This window comes from Hippocampus bargibanti, linkage group LG17 (genome assembly GCF_051943395.1).
Source record: "Hippocampus bargibanti isolate YZ-2025 linkage group LG17, ASM5194339v1, whole genome shotgun sequence".
Lineage (NCBI taxonomy): Eukaryota > Metazoa > Chordata > Actinopteri > Syngnathiformes > Syngnathidae > Hippocampus > Hippocampus bargibanti.
In genome coordinates, this window is record NC_142750.1 from 14636296 (window position 1) to 14656649 (window position 20354).

At 44.1% G+C, this 20354-nt stretch overlaps 1 protein-coding gene across 1 annotated transcript in view; it reads right to left on the minus strand.

Moving 5' to 3' along the window:
- The window catches only part of usp43b (ubiquitin specific peptidase 43b), a 36049-nt gene extending 20593 nt beyond the window's left edge, over positions 1 to 15456 (minus strand). Inside the window, exons 1-4 of the mRNA XM_089019107.1 lie at positions 14539 to 15456; positions 11109 to 11255; positions 4576 to 4679; positions 382 to 474 (exon numbers count right to left, since the gene is read on the minus strand). Coding sequence (XP_088875233.1) covers positions 382 to 474; positions 4576 to 4679; positions 11109 to 11255; positions 14539 to 15120 — 926 coding nt within the window. The 5' untranslated portion in view covers positions 15121 to 15456. The remainder of the gene's footprint in view (positions 1 to 381; positions 475 to 4575; positions 4680 to 11108; positions 11256 to 14538) is intronic.
- Positions 15457 to 20354: the final 4898 nt, after the last annotated feature.

Sequence of the window (20354 nt, forward strand, 5' to 3'; positions counted from 1 at the left end):
GAAGACTTTCATGAATAAATCAATACATTTTAACATGAATAATGAATCATTAGGAGTTAAGTTTTATGACTGCCGAATAATGGAATCTATTGCATTTTTAAAAGCAGGGAGCCCTTGGTTCTGACCTTTCCAGAGGCAACCGCCCCTTTTATGCGGATGTTCAATCTGATAACATAATGCGTCGGTTACTACTCACCTCGCTTTGTGAAGTGCACCGGGCATCGATAAGCATTAAAATATCCACGCAGAATATGTCTATGCGTGCGGGTCAAACGGCGAAAAAGCTAGCAATATGACGATATCTGGGTCAATCGCCTCAAATGGCGGTTTTTGGGGATTCACGGTCAATATGCGCACCGCGTGAAACCCCGCATGACTCACCTGGTCTGGCGAAGGGGAATCGGGAGTGAGATGCAAAGGAAAGGGTCAAAGGTGTTGCTCTGTCTCAAACAATGGGGGCACGTTAGTGAAGATCTGCGAAAAACAAAGTGTACACTTATCAGTCTCTGTAATTGCATTGGATTACCCTTTATTAGTCTCGCAGTGGAGACGTTTCACAGCAACAACTTTATGAAAGGAAGAGGAAAGGAAAGAAAGAAGCAGAAAAACAAAATGCAGGCGTTACTCTTGCGGCGCCATATTGAAGTCAAAAGAATAAACAAATAATATGACAGTACAAAGACACAGACAGTCATTAAAACGTAAGCACTTTATGCACCCTCTTTTTACATGGAGCAGTTTGGGATGAAAGAGGAGAGGATCAAAGCATCCTTTTCACCAGCGGATCAGGGACATCATGGTGGAATGTGCTACAAGTGAAATGTTGAAAGGAAATGCAAAGCTGTAGCATCCATTGACGAAAAGAGATTGTCTCACATCTCCTGTATCAGGTAAATCCGCTTCAATTCCAAGCGGCGACAGTTCCACATACGCATCGGCGCTCTGCGCAGACGGTGGATGACTGCATTGCATCATTGTTACTTGGGTTGTCAGAAGAAATCAAAATGTCATACCAGAATCGGCATTCATTTAGAAATGACGAGAAACAACACCGTCGTGACTACAGCAAATGACGCCCTGCCGTGCACGTGAACAGTAATTTCGTTTTTTTTTCTTTCTCTTTATTTTTAATTGCTGAGACACAAGCAAACCCGCGGCAGAGTTTACCGCTGATGGATGTGATTGCTTCTCTTCAGTGATATTCACTGAGCACTCGGGGAGACTGCAATTATAACAGTGGCTGTATGTGCTCAATACGTGTGCCTTGAAAAGAGGTATAAAAAGGATGACGTCGTTCCAATGTACGAGTTCCTTTTACGGTCAAAAATAGTCCAAAACATATTTCATGGATAGACGCGGCCAGGATGGGAAAAATTTGGGGCTGAATAAAGCTCTATTGAAGCAAGGCCAGCTGACATTGGCTCACACTGGATCAGTCGCTCTTGGCAGAGTGAAATGGCTGCCCTACGGATGTCTGAACCTCGCCAGGAAACAGCGAGGGGCCGTTGCGCACCGCGCATGCAAATCACACCCGAGCCACTCTCAAACATAGATGTGCCCCGTACTGCTCCAAAAGACTTGAAAAGTGAAAAGCCAAAAGGGGAGACGTCATGTTCTCGTGATGGACTAATAGTGTAAGCGCGTCAAGGACCGAGGATGTGTATTGTAATACTCGGAGAAAAACATCCGACTAAAAGCTGCAACGGCTAAATTTAGACAAAAAAACAATGTGTGCATGCATTGGCGACTTGGTCAATAGCTCTTGCTCTTCATATGGTAGCATCCGATGGTTGCAAAGAATGAGAGCATAGACGGCAGCCACACGCGCCAGCGTTTACTCAACCCGGAAGTAACATTTGGGCAACTTCAAGTTTGGGCAACTTAAAGGACAACCAACGTCTCCGGACAAGTTGTGTCCATAATTTGTAAAATGGCTTCAAATGACTTCTACCAGGTGTATTTTAATAAGATTCCACCACATATAGCTATATTTTACGATTTAAGACTCGCACTGAACATTCAGGAAGTCTTGTTTTTAAGTTGGTGACGAGTCCGTACGTGACGTCAGAAAAGGACCGCCTCCTGACCGTAAAAAAGACTGCACGCTCATTGTTGTATGAAGCAGTTCTAGATGAAAGAGGAGAGGATCAAAGCGTCTTTCCACCAGTGGATCAGGGACATCATGGTGGAATATGCACGTCGACTACAAGCTAAATGTTGAAAGCAAACATGAAGCTGTAGCATCCATTGATGAAAAGAGACTTTCTCACAGCTCCTGTGCCACGTAAATCCGCTTCAATTCCAAGCCGCGACAGTTCCACATACGCATCGGCACTCTGCGCTGACGCTCCTTTCATTTTTAAATACAGTAAAGTCTCGTTATATCGATATTCTCGGGAGTCAGAAAAAATACAGATATAACCGGACTATCGATATATCCGATCCTGCGGCATGTAAATTTTCTCCTTGCGTTCATAGAAATAGTATCGATATAACCGGGACTATCGATATATCCGATATCGATATAACGAGACTTTACTGTAGCTACTTTTACTTCTTTCCTTTGCTTTTAAAGGACAAACGACGTCTCCGGACAAGTTGTGTCCATAATTTGTAAAATGGCTTCAAATGACTTCTACTGAGCGTATTTTAAAAAGATTCCACAGCATATAGCTATATTTTACGTTTTAAGACTCACACTGAATATTCAGGAAGTCTTGTTTTTGAGTTGGTGACGAGTTTGTACGTGACATCACTAAAGAAACGCCCCCTGACCGAAAAAAAAAGACACATTGTAGCAATACTTCCATCACGTCAATGTATTTTGCTGTATTGTTTGGTCTGAAAACCTTGTGTTGCACCCAAAAGCCGCCAGAAGAGGGGGTCCAAGCTCCATATAAGGACTTTATCAGCCTGTGGAAATGGAGGTGGCCACAGGAGGTCGCCATTTTGTGCCTCTTTTCTGGTGATCGTTTCTCCCCAATGTTGCCTCAAAATGACATGGAATAAATTCTTTAATCGATTGCAAACATGTATGCTTTCCTCTTCAGAACTATTTGAATCATATTCATCACTGGATGTGTAACAAGAAAGCATATTCTCCGAATCTGAAGCCATTGTTTTGATTCACAAGCAATGCAAGACGTCTTGGCGTGACGTCACGAACTGGAGGCGGGACTTTCTGAAAATGCCCAATTCGCGGCTCAATTTTTTGCTGATTTTGGACATTAAGTCCTTTTTATTGGTGTTTTGCATTTAAAATAAAAATATCACACTGCGTGTTTTGGGTATTTTAGATGCTATAAAACGTTTTTCTGATGTCAGTTAAAAAACAAAAAAGTGACGTCGATTGCCCTTTAAAGTCATTTTTATTGATGTTTTGCATTTCACTAAAAATATCAGCCTGCGGGTTTTGGGTATTTTAGATGATATGAAACATTTTTTCTGATGTCAGTTAGGAAACAAAAAAATGGTGTCGGTTGTCCTTTAAGGCTTATTTAGGAGAAAATTATGTTTTATGGGGACCTGGAAACGGGTTATTCTCATTTTTAATTTGTTTCTTATGGGAAATTAATGTTTAGAAGACACACTTTTCGCCTTACACAAGCTTTCTGGGAGCCAATTGCGTTCGTATCACTGTATTCACCTCATCCCAGTCTTGGTGGCATTTGTCTCACGTGGGCGGTCAAAATGACGCCGACCGAGCCTATTTGTTGGGCTTCACGTCCACGTAAATATGATTCAAGCCAACTAGTTTGCATTACTTTGCATCCTGATGTTATTGTCACGTCCGCTCGAGGAGTGGTGACAGAACTCGAGGGACGACGGAAGGTGCTTAAGGTCCGATCCAAAATACACGGTGGAGACAGTGATTCCAAAATGAGTCTTTACTGAGACACGTGTGGCAAAAACAGAAAGTCAGGCAAGGTAGGAGAGCAACGACAAAACACACCTGCGTGCGGTTGGGTGACGGGGAACTTCCTGAAATACACCGACGACAACAGAACGGTAAGGGTGGCTTTTATAGCCAGAAGGCACAATTAAGGAAATGGGGAACAGGTGCGTGAGTCCGGAGAGCCAGGAAGGGAGGAGGGAGAGACAGGAAGGGGAGGGCCACGCTCCTGGCGTCGATGAGGATGTGACAGTTATTAAGGTCCAAAGTCAAATATTTCACGCCTTTGAGGAGAGCAATTACGAGGATACGTATTATCGTCAGTCACACCCAGCTGACAATGTGGCAGCGAGCTGGCAGCTCAGCACTTATAAACAAGATTAGAGCAAGTTGACTCTGAAGGGAGGGCACCTATTAAATGGTACATTCTCATGCGCCCTCCGTAATTTTCCTCGACAGTACGTCCTTTGGGTTTTACTCGATTGCAGCACTATCAGCACCCCCCAACCCCTATGGTGCAAATGAGGGATGTGTGATAAAGTGGGCTCTCGATAATGCAATGAAAAGTAATGCATGGAGGTCGCCATGGTCTCAATGTTGCTACGTGGATACTCCCAAGTCGTAGACATGTCATAGAGATGTGGGACAAATGGGAAGGGATGAAAAGAAGCACTATGACTCACTTGTACTGCGCTTGGAAATGTTCCTGGACAAAACTATGTTGGACGGTGAGCTGCTGGCAATGGGGCAGGTCAGGAGGCGGCAGGTTTTCATCTTCACCGGGATCCTGCAGCAAATAAAGAGCAACATGCCTTCAGTCATCTTCACCAATCCACAATACGTTACAAGTTATCACCCGCTCCTCACCCCCCCGCCCTCCTCGGTCGGATTCTGACCCGAAATGTCAAGAAGCACTGATCCAACGTCACCTTCGGTTTGTGGTGATATGTGAGAGATCAAAAGGTCACCCTTTCTATATTTGATATATGGACGCGATGTACTCTGACCCAGCATTCCCCCTCTTTCACCTCCCACGTAACTCCCGTCAGAGTTATCCGTGCAACGATAACAAAGGAACATTCAGACCAATGTGTGCGGACAGATACGGTCCTGCTTATCGCTTCTCAAGCACTCGCGGCCGGCCGGCCAGCGCTGCCCTGGAAATAGACTGCGAGGTGTCACTTGTGCGTTAACAGCGCCCGTTGAGGGCAACTGCAGAACAAGTTACATCTGCACCGACGTAATTCTGATTAGGTCGCACTCATCTAAATGATTACGGACGGATCAGGTCGCATACAAGCTAAATCAATTTTTGTTGGACAAATCAGACCTTCAGATGTACCATATGCCAAGTGAGCAGATCAGATTTTACGGCAGCCGCGCATCAGCGTTTTGTATTATATGTATTGACCTGACTGCACTTGATCTGTTAAGGTTTCAGGATTAATAATGTGAGCAGTAGGAAAAAAATGCAATTGGCCATCTGGTAGATATTCAAAAAATCATAAGAAGCCTAATCAATCAGGCATACGATTAATCGGCCATGCGATTAATTGGCCATACTCTGGTAAAGCACGGTGGTGCTTTGTTTTCTTCGCTTTCAAAAGGTCTCAAGATCTATGAGGAATAAAATCCTTCATCCTGCTACCCGGCGAGTTCTAATTGATTTGTGGGATTTAGATAAATGATAAAGATATCGCGTAACTGAGTGCTGAGTTGGAGTAAAGTTGCCGCTGCCTCCACTCTGTCAGGTGGCTATGGCCATTCAGCCATTTTTGAGGTGGTGGAGGTAAGACGGCCACGTGGTACCAACAGCTGCCATTGATTCAATACTTTTGAATTATATGCTGGTAAATTCAGGGACGCCTTTTCTTTGGCTTTACTGCAACATTATAAAAGGGAAGAAACATTTTTTTGGTGCCGCTTATTCAAGTCCCTGACAAGAAAAAATAAAAACACCTTGTAAATTGGACATTCCAGAGTCAAATACTGTAAGCTAGTCGAAAAAAATATTTTACACCCGCAATAAACGTTTTATGATGATGACAGTTTAACTATGAAAATGTTTCCGTTTCTCTTTCTTTCTACAAGTTTTCTCGGGTCAACCGCCATCGCAAAACGGATTTGGCTTCCCCTATGAGGTTTCAGGGTATAGTTTTACATGAAAGAACATAGAAGGCGCTTTTGAGTTTCTTTAAAAAAATGTCAGGGGTACTACAGTAAAGTGCGAATGCAAGGGGTTAAAACCTTATATGCTGTAATCCACCGAGGGGACATTGATGTTATTAACAGACGATTTGTCAGTCTTGACTCAGTATTGCATTGGGTCATGAGCCATTAAAGCACGAAGGATGCTGAGTGACGCGGCTCACTCCCACTGTCGTGAAATGTGAAAGTCGCGGGCATTCGTTTTCCAGCACGAGAGCCAAAAATCTCACCAATTATCGGTGCACTCTGTCCCGCCACGGACGTTGTCAATAATTCACCTCCCGGAGTAGATCCAGTTGTAAAAAAAATAAAATAAAAGATTGTGCCCAACGCCCCATCTTAGGGAGCACTGTATCCTGTTGGCCTTTCATCTCAGTAATGGCATTGATGTGAATAATTCAAACAGAGACATATACGTATGTGCCATGGCTGAAAAAGCGCCATTGTGGAGCGATTGAGAATGAGAGGCGGCAGCAGCAACAGAAACCTCCGGGTGATCATCATGGGCGATTACATGCTTCGTATGTTGTGATTCTGCCTGAAGACACACCCGACGTACTCTGTACAGTAAGGTATCAATAGGTTTGTCCATGTTAAGCGCTTTGTTACAGTTTCAGCTGTTGTTAAAGCGCTATATAAATCAATATGCATTGTATAGTATTGTAGGTTTGAATGATGTGAAAACCGGAAGAGATCGAATTACATTATGGAGAGAAAGAGGGTACAGAAAGTGCTGAAAAATGAATGACTTTGTGTCTTATTACTTGTTATTTAGTTTTTACTTTATGTTACTTCCGGGTTGAGGGAACGCTGGCGCGTGTTGCTGCCGGTGCTCACCCGCAGAAAAAATATCCTGTGACTGTAATGTGTCCTTTAGACTTTAGAAAGGCGGCTATAAATGAAATATATTATTATTATTATTATTATTAAAGTGGAGGGTGCCCGTAGTAGTGGAGAGAATTCTAGGAAAGCAGGAAAAGGATGAGACAAACTTTAAAAAGAAATCCATAATGCACTTAAAAAAGTGGTAATAAAAATATATTGGTGGTGGCTGGAAGACCTTCCCTCCTTGGGCTGTTATCTATCTGGGTGGAAATAACTCAATGGAAAAATAAAGCGCCATCTTAAATCTGCCGCAACATTTCTCCGGGCTTTCAATTTGGTTTTCAATTCTTAGACCCACCTTGGATGTATTCACTTTTCGTGGTGGAAGGTTGCCATTTCGACTCACTTTTGTGCGCATTTGTAATTTTGTGACATGATTTGAGTTGCAAATATTATCATTTATAATATTACAGCAGGTAATCTCAGTTGCCATTTTATCCTGCCTTTGAATCATCCTTTTCTGAAACGTGTAGAGTGGGAAAAGCTGAAAGGAAACGGAGTAGACCGTGATTGGTTAGCATTCACGCTCCAATGTCAACCCATATTTTGATGGATCAAATGTACTTGTTGGTAACGTGAAATCTATTTTCAATTGGTCTCATCAAAGATGGCAGATCTTTTCAGCTTTGTTTTTGGGATGAATGGCAATTTGCTTCGCGTGGAGAGTCGAGGGCTTCGGCAACTTGCCCTGCTTCACTGCGTACAGTGAGATTGAGTGGCATTAATATCCGCTGGGATTCTCTATGGGTAAACATCTACGACGAGGAAATTACAATAACTCCCCGCCGACTCTTATTCTACGTATTGTGCCTTCCCGGTACTAAACTAAAAACAACCTCACACATATCTCCCAAAGTGATCGCAAAGTTGAGTCCTGCCAAGCAATCACTTTAAAACAGCCTTCTAAAGCATCGCAGCTCACCTGAGCGTACAGCAAGTAGATTGTGTTGATTTCAGTCTGCGATCCCATTTGTTATAATTTAAAACAGTTCCTGGGCATCTTCATAACACACGTGAGAGTGGGCCCAATCAACTGAGTAGAGCATCTGGCGGCCTGTTCTCAAATCTGGAAAAAACTTGAGAATGGGTCTGCAGATCCATAGATGTTGAGCATGCAGGGGACACAAATCAAGCGTGACAACACATCGCTTGAAAATGTCAGCTCTTCTCTTGATCTTGTCAATTCGCCGCAAATAGAATTCATTCTGTCATCACGGGACAGCTCTGGGGCCATTGTGCTTTTTTCACCTTTAATGGGCAGCATTTTCACAGCCTCGCTTTGTTCAGCGGAAAGGTTGGCGCTGTTGAACAGTCTGTGTCTGGATAGATGCATGGCTTAAGGAGCCCACGATGAGAAGAAAGGAGCTTCAGCGCAGAGTGCTGATGCGTATGTGGAACTATCGCGGCTTGGAATTGAAGCGGATTTATGCGGGACAGGAGATGTGAGACAATCAGTTTTCGTCAATGGATGCTCCAGCTGTGTGTTTGCTTTCAACATTCAGCTTGTCGCAGACATGCACATTCCACCATGACATCCCTGATCCACTTGTGAAAAGGACGCTTTGATCCTCTCTTCTTTCATGTAACAGAGGTGCAGAAAGTGCTTAAGATTGAATGACTGTCTGTGTCTTTGTGTTGTCATGTTTGTTTTTTTTTCTTTTGACTTTGAGATGGCACCGCAAGAATGGCTGCCTTTCTAGAAGCTCCTGTATTTAGTTTTTCTACTTCTTTCTTTCCTTTCTTCCTCCTTTTCACAACTTTGCTGCTGTGAAATTTCTCCACTGTGAGACTAATAAAGGGTTATCGAATCCAATTATAGACTGATAAGTGTACACTGTTTTTTGCAGATCTTCTCTAACGTACCCCCGTTGTTTGAGACAGACAACACCTTTGCAGAACTGCTTCTTGCAACAAAGAGGGCACAGAAAGTGCTTCCGATTGAATGACTGTCTTTTGTGTTAGGTCACATTATTTGTTTTTGTTGTTGTTGGCTGTTATCTTGAGGCTTTCACTTTAAAATTGCCATCCGTTCAGTAAGGTAGCTAACAGCAAACACGGTGGGAAGGGAGTGTGGTGGGCTTGGAGATTTAGATGCATCTGCCTCTCAAATGTATCCTTCCTTCCTTGTTTCTATGGAAATATCCGGGCTCTTGAGGAGAGGAGAGCCTCAATCTGCACAGTAAAAAGAACGACTTGCGCCACATTGAAATAGAAATGAGAGCACCAAAGGCACAGTTAGCCGGCGAATATGAGGCTCTCTCCCTTTACAAGGTTCTTTCTGCCACCGGGAGGGCCGCAGAAAGATTCATTCGAATGACAAGCTGGTCTCATAATAGAAGATTAGCTTTGCGATTCCCCAACGCCCTCCGCGGCTGGTTGCGAACAATGTTGTGACATGGACGACGGCAAATGCAAAACGCACAACAAAGACGCACGGCAGTCTCAGTCGTTTGGAAGATGTGTGTCTTTTGAACTCATCCGCCGCCATTCTTGGTGTTTTGCAGTCCGGTTTACAAACGGCAAGTAAAGTGCCATCGCATGGCACGTACATTTGTGTGAAAAGGGCCACATTCTACAGATTCTACATCCAAAAAAATGTCATGTCGAATCAAACAAGTCATTCCTCTGGCGAGCGACTGATCTCTCTCACTGTCACTACCGCTTACCGCTCTGCCTCACATTCCACTTTAGCACCGAACTCACTCCGTGCCTCCCTCCCTTTATGCCACCCCCCACCTCTCTGCAAACTAGGTCTGCACAACAAGTGTCTCTTTCTTCCTCTAACTTACAAAGAGCGCCAGTCAGAGAGAAAGTAAGCAAGAGAGCGTGAACGAGACGGCATCGCACTCGCTCTTGTTTCCAGAGTGATCGCCGATCAACAAATCAAGGGCGGCGAATGCCAAAGTGAAAGCCGCTGGGGATTCCACACCAAATGTTATTGAGTGTGCCGTTTCAATTTTGCTCCTGTGTGCGCATGACATGAAATTCGTCTTAGAAATGCAGCGCGGGAAGGCTGATGGCTCTTTACCCTTTGGAATTTTTGTTACACTTTGGGCTCTCGGTGCTAAGCAGTAAACGCAAGACATGCTTAGGAAGAATGAGAGCAGGTTTAGAAGTTGGTCTGGCTGAAGGAGGAAACGTGTGCGGACTGGTGAAAGGGCGCTTTACGCCTCCCATCAGCCTGACGAAGACCCCCGATTCTGTACGATCGGCAGAGATATCGTGTCAATTTCTAAGCGTCCGCAAATGATGGTTGATAAGATGTTCGGGTGACGTGAGCTCTTTGTCACATTACCTGACCGAGCAAGGTGAGCGAGCATGACTGAGATGCTTACTCAAGCGCCAACCTGGCCGCGTCCCTCACAAAGCTACTTTTGTGCAAGAGTGATAGCAGATCACTTACCTCGGCCTCACCGTAAGCTACAATGGGTAAAGCGCAAATTTATACTATGAAGAGACTATGATTCGTCGGGGGAGACAAACTTGACGGCACAAAGTGATTTTCCCTCCCATTTCCCCCAAGAGGAATATTTGACTGCACGTTTTCTTGCCGAAAGAAACAAAATCCGTGACAACCTGCACACTGGCTGATGGCAAAGTGCCCAGACTAATAAAAGAGACCACTAGCATCGACCACCAGAGATTTCTCGCTTTGAGCGGCGGGGCCGATTGTCTCTTGCAAAAAGCAAAGGAGATTTCTTACGCAATCACAGACCCTTCTGGATACTTCTTTCGGTCTGCCTTTGTTTCGATGTTATGGATTCATGCGGTTATTTCCTGTTACAGTCGAGAATTTGTTCTCAGTTGGGAGGTACGCTTGCGAGGCTTCTACCACCAAATATGACGTGCCCATCACTTGTTTGGCCCTCTTGAAATCCCACCTTGCTTTTCGGGCTTGTTACCGGCACAATGATGCAGACGGGTCACGCTGTAATTTGCTCTGACAGGCCATCCATGTTGTCAGGCAGATTCATCAATATGGAACAACAACAGTAGCTGGAATTATTCATATATTTACTGAAATGATTATCATCCTGTCACTTTGATCAAATCTGAGCCGTGCCGTAAAGCGAACGGCAAAGCAAAAATCAAACCTCAAATCACCACATGACAACCGTCTCACCTTATCGCAAGCTTTGGTTGTGTTATTGTTATTGTGTGATGACAGATTGATGTCTTCATGGACGCGATCCAGCAGCCACAGAAGAAACTCCAGGGCATCGTGTTGGGAATTACCACGGAACTGCGATCCAAACTTGGACACGATAGCCTGCAGAGATAACACAAAACAATATTCTTGCATCACAATCGCCCTATTTTTTTTCTCCGAGTCATTGATCATGAGCAAAAAATGTTTTTGTGCCTATTTGCCATTTTTCCTGTTTATATTGTTTCAATTGTTTGTGGACATGGAGGTAGCGGTGTGAGAGAAGAGGATGCACAAAACTGGGTTAGATGGAGGACACTGATTCGCTATAGCGACCCCTGAAGGGAAAAGCCGAAAGGAAAAGAAGATATTGTTTACTTAGTGTACTTACGAGCTCTTTTTTTTTTTTTTAAGTGCCATCAATGTTGCGATAACATAGGAAGGTTGCATTAAGAAAAATATTTCACATGGCGGAGCATAAGCATTTGGTATTTGGAAACCAGATGAATATATAGCTCCGAACTCAATTAAGCAGGAATTAAAAATGCCAATTATTGGCCGGCAGCCTCGAAAAACAAAAGCACAGATGAGAGATTACAGAAGAGGGGGCAACAGACTTTAATCTTTGCTTTCCTAATCCCATCAGATCTTGCACATGCCTCATGCAGCTCAAGAAAAAAAAATAACAGTATAATTAAAAAAAAGAAGGTTTCCTCCAGTGATAACCAAACACAGAAATAACAGTAATTGTCATGCAGCTCTCCAAGGATGCCAATACATTGAACTTCAAATCGGACCGCATTCAGGTTGTTGTATGTAGGCAACAATAGTTGAACCTTTGGGTGCAGGAACAATATTCACGTCCATCTAGCTTGCATGTACACCTGCAAGTCATTGTTTCTCAACCATGTCATGTTATGGGAACTGATAAACTGTCTGTGGAGTAACTGTTTGACTTTCAGGCTTTGACCCTGCCCAGGCCCCTCTGCGCAAACATTTCTTGCTGGGGGCGGGAGGGGAGTGTTCTGGACTCGAAGAATACACAAGCACCGTCCACATCAAACGGCTACTAGTGCAGCCGCAGCAGGCAGAAGACACTGAAGCTCGACACGCCTGCAGAGCATTTTACGGTAAGAAACAAGATAACGAGAGTGTTCGCAAACAAATGACGACGTACTCTTACTTCTATGAGCCCACAAACCAGGTGGTGGTGGAATGTGGCAGAGCACCAAGCATTTGGCACTTTTCTTTTCTTTTTTTCTTCTCCTGACCGAGAAGCGCAGCCCAATGACCCATTTCATTCATTCAACTTTCTTTGAAGCACTTTTTCTTTCCACACAAATGGGGACACATTGACATTTGTATTGTCGCGTTCATGGACAGCATGAAGAGGACTTGGGACTTCAAGGGCATCAAAAATGACAACTTTTTGGGAGAGGAGGGGAGTTACAAATCAAAAGGATGATGCTGTTTAAACTTCTTCAACTATAAATAGCAGCAACAATGACTTCTTGTGGATTGAACTCCTTCCCAATGCACCCTGAGGATGTCAGCCATCCAGAAATAGCGCTGACTCCAAATTCTTCTTTCAGGTGTTCCCAAAGCCGTGGGCTATGTTTACCACTCACCAATAACAAAGCTCTTTGGTTATTTTATCAACCCTCCCATGGCAAGCTGATTTGCTATTACTCAACAGGTACCTGGTCATTTCAGAAGGTCTCCCTCTTCTTTTCCTTTCGGCTTTTCCCCTCGGGGGTCGCCACAGCGAATCAATGTCCTCCATCTATCCCGGTTTTGTGCATCCTCTTCTCGCACACCAGCTACCTTCATGTCCTCTTTGACCACATCCATAAACCTCCTCTTCGGTCTTCCTCTCGGCCTCCTGCCTGGCAGTTCAAGGCTCAGCATCCTTCTCCCGATATAGTCGCTCTCTCTCCTCTGGACATGTCCAAACCATCTCAGTCTGGCTTCTCTGACTTTCTCTGCAAAGCCTCTAATACGAGTTGTCCCTCTAATGTACTCATTCCTGATCCTATCCAACCTGGTCACTCCCAAGGACAACCTCAACATCTTCAGCTCTGCTAGGTAGCAGAGCTGAAGATGATAAGAAGATGATAAGAAGAATGATAAGAAGAAGATACCAGCTCTGCTAGTAATTTCGCAAGGTCTTGGAGGCATAATCTTGAGACTTCGCACAGCGGGTATGTGTTTGTTTACGCAGGAAAAAAGTCATAATGTATCAATTTGGGGAAAAAATCTTCAAGGTTGTTTTGAATGATGTGATTGAGAAATCAAAATTGGAGTTTGGGGATTTGAACAATTTTGACGGACGATGAAAAAATGTTTTTTGATAGACAAACCGACAGCATTACATGCGAGTCAATCAATCAATGACTGTCAGCAGTCTGTCTATATGACATGCTTCAAAACAGTTAACATTTAGGGCCTGGGGCTTTCAGACATGCATTACAGCTTTGCCTTGCTCACTTTGATATATTCAAGTGTGAGGAAAGTCATGGGAATCAATAACACAAAATGTGTTCCAGTAAACATACGTATGTCGAGGTATCATTTTCAACAGAGTCATTTGCATTTCCAATAGATCCATTGTGGCGTTTTTTCCCTCTCTCACTAGCCAATATTATCTACTTCTCAGCCCACGGGAATGCAGCACAAAGAACTGCAGGCAGATAAAGGACACCCCCCCCCCTCTTCCCAACCATGCTAAGCATAGCCGGTGAATAGGAGCTCAAGAATCTTCTCATAGGATTGTGTAGGTCACCTGATTATCACGAAGCAGCCTTTTTTTTTGGTATCTTTTACCTCTTTATTTGCAGACTATTGTTAGGACGAGGCAGATATTATATTGCCACTTGAAAGGAGCACCCTATGACCCCCCCCCCCCCCCCCCCCCCCCCCCAGGGGCTCCTGTGACACTAAACAGAAACCTCCCTATCAACTCGCACTACAATGTAGTTTACCAGTTTGGCTCAACAATATTATACTTTGTTGAGCCAAAGCTATGATATATATTTTAAGGGGTGGGAGGGGGAGACAAGCCGACCGCCAAAGATAAATGTCCCAAACGTGGGTACATTGGTTAACATGCGTATCATACCTCTGAAGATGGAGGTTACTGATTCGCTGTGGCGACCCCTTGAAGGGAAAAGCCGAAAGGAAAAGAAGAATCGTTATTGGAAGTAATTGTAGATCAAAGTAGAAAGGTTTCAAGTGACCTTTCATCAAATGTTCTCATTGATGATGTATTTGTGGCAAAGTGTTTCCAGAACACTTAAGTGAAACTATACCGTTTTTGGTGGCACGTGTGACAAGCTAAAAGTAACGGTGTCACAGTACTTAAGTTTGGGAAGCATTACTTTGAACCGCGGGGATGGCGAACGCCTACCTTGAAGTCGACAGACAACTGCGGGGTATATTCCAAAGTCCACAGAGCCCGAACAAGTGAGGCCAAGTGCTCCGTGACCTCTCCGTTAGCAACGCGAGTGTCCCCACTCCTCGCGGTACCGTCGACCGCGGTGTCACTCAAGTCCAATTTGTACCTCTCCAGTCCCAAGTACTCGGCCAGCAAGTCTGTATTGCTCAGACACTGGACCACGGCGTTCATGAAGCACGTGTTTCCGTGATTTTTCAAGCCCAGAACGCCTGGCGTTTTGTCCCCGAATTGGTACATTAGTTTGTCCCTGCGGAGAGGGGGGTTCTTCACCAGGCGAAGCACCTGTCCGTTCTCTTTGGCAATCCCCGAACTGGCCCCGAGTGTGCAAGGTGTGCCGTCCCCAAAGCCTCCGTCGTCGTCCTCTGCTTCTTGCGCGTCTGCGAAGTGGGTGAAAGTGCCCAGAGTTTTGATGATTCTGTTCATGAAACTCCCCACGGACTTCAGTGATTTCTTCCGAAAAAGCCCGGTGGGTTTCGGCTTCTTGTCTTTACGCTTGTCCTCCTTCGACAAGGGCATTTCCTGCTTCTTGTCCATAACGGCACCTGCACTACTCCCTCGTGGGTCCCTTCTCGCACTCTTCGTCGTTGTCTTGTCGATTCCGTCCCCCGCGCGCCACTTCTTCTCCGCCAGTAGCCCCTTCCCACGAAACACATGGAAGCGCGCCCAGAGGTGACACCATCGCCATCACAGCAGCACCCTGTTCTCCTCATCCGCCCACCCAGCAAGCCACCTTCCACGTCCATGCCGGCGCCGAACCGAAGGCGTTCTTTTATCACGTCGTAGAACGTAAAACGTCACGTCCCCGCCTGCACGGGAGCGGGACAGGAGCCCTTTCTCCGGCTTCGCTCTCCCCTTTTTCGGTCTCGTTCCAATTCGCCGGGGAAAGGCTGTGAGACGGCGTGCCACCTCCTACTCCTCCGCACATGGAGCGAATACACCCACTTGACAATTAATTAGCCTCGGTTGTACGATACAGCTGCAGAATGTGCTCAATATGAAGAATTCTTTGACGTGTTGCTTAATCGGTTGCTCTCAACCATTTACAATAAATAGCTCCGTCAAAAAATAATTTAAACAACGTGCTACGGTGGGCAACATGACTATAGAGTAATGTAGTAGGCCTATGTCTTCGTTAAAAATTAGACAGTGACATAAGTTTAGATGCAGTCGATAGGCTGTTAAAAACCCGAAAAATGCCGATATTTTAGTTATTAAACGCCACATGAACATCAGAATCAGAATCAGAATCATCTTTAGTGCCAAGTATGTAGGACACACAAGGAATTTGTTTCCGGTAGAACACGCTGCACTAGTATCGTTGTCAAAAAAACTGCTAAGTGGCACTATACAGTTCCATTTGGCTACTGTTGAAAACATGCACAAATAACTAATATTAGCACACGTCTGTGTAAGCCAGGGGTCCCAAAACTTTTTGCTGTGAGGGCCACATAACTTTTCCCTTCTGTGATGGGGGGCCGGTGTCAGTTTGTAACAGAAAAAGTGTGACGATCGTAGGGGAGCTTAAAAAAATTGTTTTCCAGAAAGCCACACATAACCAAACACAGTGAGACCTCAGCTTACGAACTTAATTGGTTCCCAGACAGAGTGTAAGCCAAAAAGTGTATATCACAAAAAAAAAAATCCCATAGGAAACCATTAAAATGGGAATAATCCATTCCCAGGTTTCCATAAAATAACTAAATAAGCCGTAAAACTACACACAACATACCGTATTCTATGTATAATAAATGTGCTATTGTATTGTAATGAAAGAAATACACTGCATTGTATCATAAAGTCACTTTATTTACATTTGTGATGGTCATTGATGGCTTGATGGAATGGCGTTGGAGGTCCGAGGTCAAAGGGAATTGCTGTTTGGAAAGAGTTACATTCCATAAGGACTGTAATTAAAGAAATAAACTGTGCTATAAAATAAAGTCGTTTTATTTACCTTTATGATGGTCATTGATGGCTTGATGGAATGGTGTTGGATGTCGAAGGTCAGAGGGAATTGCTGTTTGGAAAGAGAGGCACATTACATGAGGACTGTAATTAAAGAAATAAACTGTGCTGTAAAATAAAGTTTTATTTACCTTTTTGATGGTCATGGATGGCTTATGGAAGGAGAGTCACCTTCCATAAGGACTGTTGGTAACTAAACCTCTGCTGTGGCTTCTCTTCTTTTTTCTTTGGAGACTCCTCATCATTTTTTTGCTGATTAAAAACCTCTTAATTGACACCTGTTGCTTTCTGACTTGTAAGGTCTTTCGAAGCTGAGGCATCACATTATCGTTCATCATGTTGATGATTGTCATAGCCACAGTCTTTTCTGGATGGAACTGCACATCATTCCACTTTGCCAACATTGCCTTTATGAGCTTACTTGATGCTGCATCCTCTCCTCCTCGCCCTCAGATGTTCTCGAACCATCCGTTACTGGCCTCAAAATCCTCAATAAGCGCCGAAGTTCCAGGTTGCAGTGTGGCGATATCGGCGTGAATTAGCCGTGCTTTCTCGCATAAAATAGCTTTACTCACGCTGTCGCCGGACAGCTGCTTTTCGTTAATCCAAATTTACAGACGTTTTTCATCTTCTCCGATTGCCCGAGACCGTCACTTTGAGAGCACAGAAACACCTTTTGCAACAGACGCACCTTTGATGGCTTCCCTGTTACGGAGAATGGTAGCAATGGTTGACTTAGCATAGCCGTGCTCGGCCACTAAATCACACAAACGCACACCTCGTTCGTGTTTGTCAATTATCTCCTTCTTCTCAGCGACGGTGATTTTATTTTGTGTCTTCTTTGGCTGAACATTAGCCTGTGGTGTTTTTTTTCGGGCCCATAATAGTAAAATTATCAGCAAAAAGCTCCAAGGAGGCGATCGACGTGTGCATTCACTGAGAGAGGTTGTGGAAAGGTGGCCCTGCTGGAGCGCTGTTGGGTCGTGTGCTTCCGCCGAAGATCCGAAGATCACTCCGCCAGATCCGAAGGTCGTGTGCTTTGGTGTTCTTCCGCCAAATATTACTACGCCAGCCGTGGTGGGTGTGTATCGCGAAAAGTAGTGCGTATTTCAAGGTTTAATTTTCATAAATTTGACGTTCGTAAAAGTTCATAAGATAAGGTGTTCGTAAGCTGAGGGCTCACTGTAACCCTTTCTAGGTTCTTTACAGAAAAAAGTCAGGAAACAAATAATAACACTATTTATGAAATAAATAATAACTAAATAACTCTCTGGGTTCTTCATAGATAAAAAGCCATGGAACATTAACTTTCTGTTGTGCCATGCACAATCTTAACAGATAAAAGTTCAGCTCAGTTGTCAGAGCAGAATCTCTCTGACACATATGAGCAGTCTCTTCAAGTTCTTGTGTTCCTTCCTTATAATCCTTTTGTAGGCTCCAGTAGGCTTGTAGACAGACAGCGCTGTTTGCAGCTCTCTCTCTCTCATCAACTTCCCTGTGAAAACCACAAAGGAAGCAGGTTGACAAAGTCAACTAAGTGATACAGCACCTACACCGCACAATACATTTCACTACCAGTATGGCTGTAAAGATGGATTTTATCCCAGTAGATGTGATTATGATTATTTGTTTGTGCTCAGAATGACTCATTCAAGTCAGAAAAGTGAGCTTACCTATGTATGTTCATCAGTGTGAACTGTGGGCCTGCATCTGGCTGGTGAGAAGTTGAAGATCAGGTTCCATTCTAGTTACAGCCAGTGTCAAGCACCGATGCAAATGTTCTTCTGTCAATCTTGATCTCATCAGAGATTTCAGCAGTTTCATGCGAGATAAGCTTTTCTCGCAGATATACGTGCTGCCAAAAACGGTGGACATTTTCATTGCCTGTTTTTTGATGTTTGGATATGTGTCGTTTGGGAGGGCGGCATCGAAGTCAATGAGACCGTTGGGCTTGAATGCGTCTTTCAGACCACCACAGTTCTGTAACTCAGGTTCAACTTCTCCATGGTTTGGTACACTTGGTCCAAAATATCCTCTCCCGTTGTCGTCCCTTTGAGACTTTGGAGGGCTGCCAGCTCCTCGCATATCTCAAAGTTTGCGCTAACTCCACGAATAAAAATGAGCAGTTGCGCTGTGTCTTGCACGTCCGTGGTCTCGTCCAGTGCTAATGAAAAAAAGTCAAATTCTTTCGTCTTCTGCTGCAGCTGGGAATTTACATTAATCCTGATTTCTTCACCACGTCTGGTGATTGTACTCCCCGACAGACCTACGACATTATATGCATCTTTCTTCTCCTGCGCGACAGCATCCGTGCATTTCTTAACAAACTCTCCGTCCGTGAAAGGCTTACCGCTGCTCGCTATCAGCTTAGCAACCCGAAAGCTGGCCCGAACGGATGCCTTCTTCAGCGGAGCTTGGCGTACAAATGTATTCTGCTGAGATAGTAGTCCACTTTTCGCTTTGAGTGTTTGTCTGCTCGTATTTGGCCTTGCAAACTATCGTACTTGTCTTTGTGACGGAATTCATAGTGTCGGCAAAGATTGTATTCTTTGAATATCGCCACCGCCTCTTGACAGATGAGACAAGCAGCCTTTTCTTTGCATTGAACATGAAAATCATCGTTTGTCCACTGCAGGTTAAATTCCCTGCATTCTGAATCAATTTTTCTCTTACCTAAATGTTTCGCCATTATTCCGTTCTCTCTTTGACAGGAAGGTTTACAAGAGAAAACAGGTGTGGGACCAAATAGAGCGCCAAACTGAGCGCACCTGAATGTACCACCGGACTCCCCTCCACTTCTTCATACGTCACTTTCTTGTGTCACGTCGCATTGTGACCGACTCCTTTAGCGTTCTATTGTGAGCAGGCGGGTTTGTATTGTTCAATCGCGATTATAAACAACATACATTGATTACATTGATTAAAATAGGAACAGATAATGATCGAAATCCGACCTTTGACTTGTAAAAGGATTTTGTATTTTTCTGGAGGCCAAATAGGAAAAAAAATCTGATAGCATCTCTGGTATTGTTCAGGGGGCCGGGCCAAATGTGCTGACGGGCCGGATGCGGCCCGCGGGCCGTAGTTTGGTGACCACTGGTGTAAGCTCTCAGTCGTACAGGAGTAGTCCATCGATGAAAAGGTTTCTTCAGCCATCATCTGTACTTCTTTGAAGGTGTCGGACGTTTCGCTTCTTATCCAAGAAACTTCGTCAGCACACATATTCAGAAAAGGGAAAGCAGACTGCGTTCTTTAATGTAACAAGTGGAAACGATGCCTATTTGGGTCCATATGTTGTGTTGCTTTGTGTAAGCGGGTTCGGTAAATGATACAACTTCTGGATAGAGATGAGGTTCTTTATTAGGACGGCTGTGTTGGTTGGAGGGAGAAGGCAATTGACATGTGTGGCCCTCGTAGGCTCTCATCAGACTGACTTGGAGCAGCGCGCATGCTCCTTTGGTTTATCGCCAGGCATCACTAGTAGAACATGCAAATACGATTTGCTCATATCATTACATCTCCCTTTCTTAATTGAATTCTTTACTTTTAACAAATGTAATGAATTAAATTATGTCAGTAATTAGCAAACTTAAACTTGAATAAAGTCTTTCAAAATTTTGCAACAATAAATGAAACATTCACATGAAACATTCACATCATTTTTCACCACATGATCACTTAGAAAAACATGTTAAATGGTTTTAATCAGTCTCTCAGGTGGTTTCACTTTCCTTGAGGATTTTCGGATAGCATGTCCTGGATTTAGAGGGGTTATAACAGTCTCTGTTACAGTCTCTGTTTGT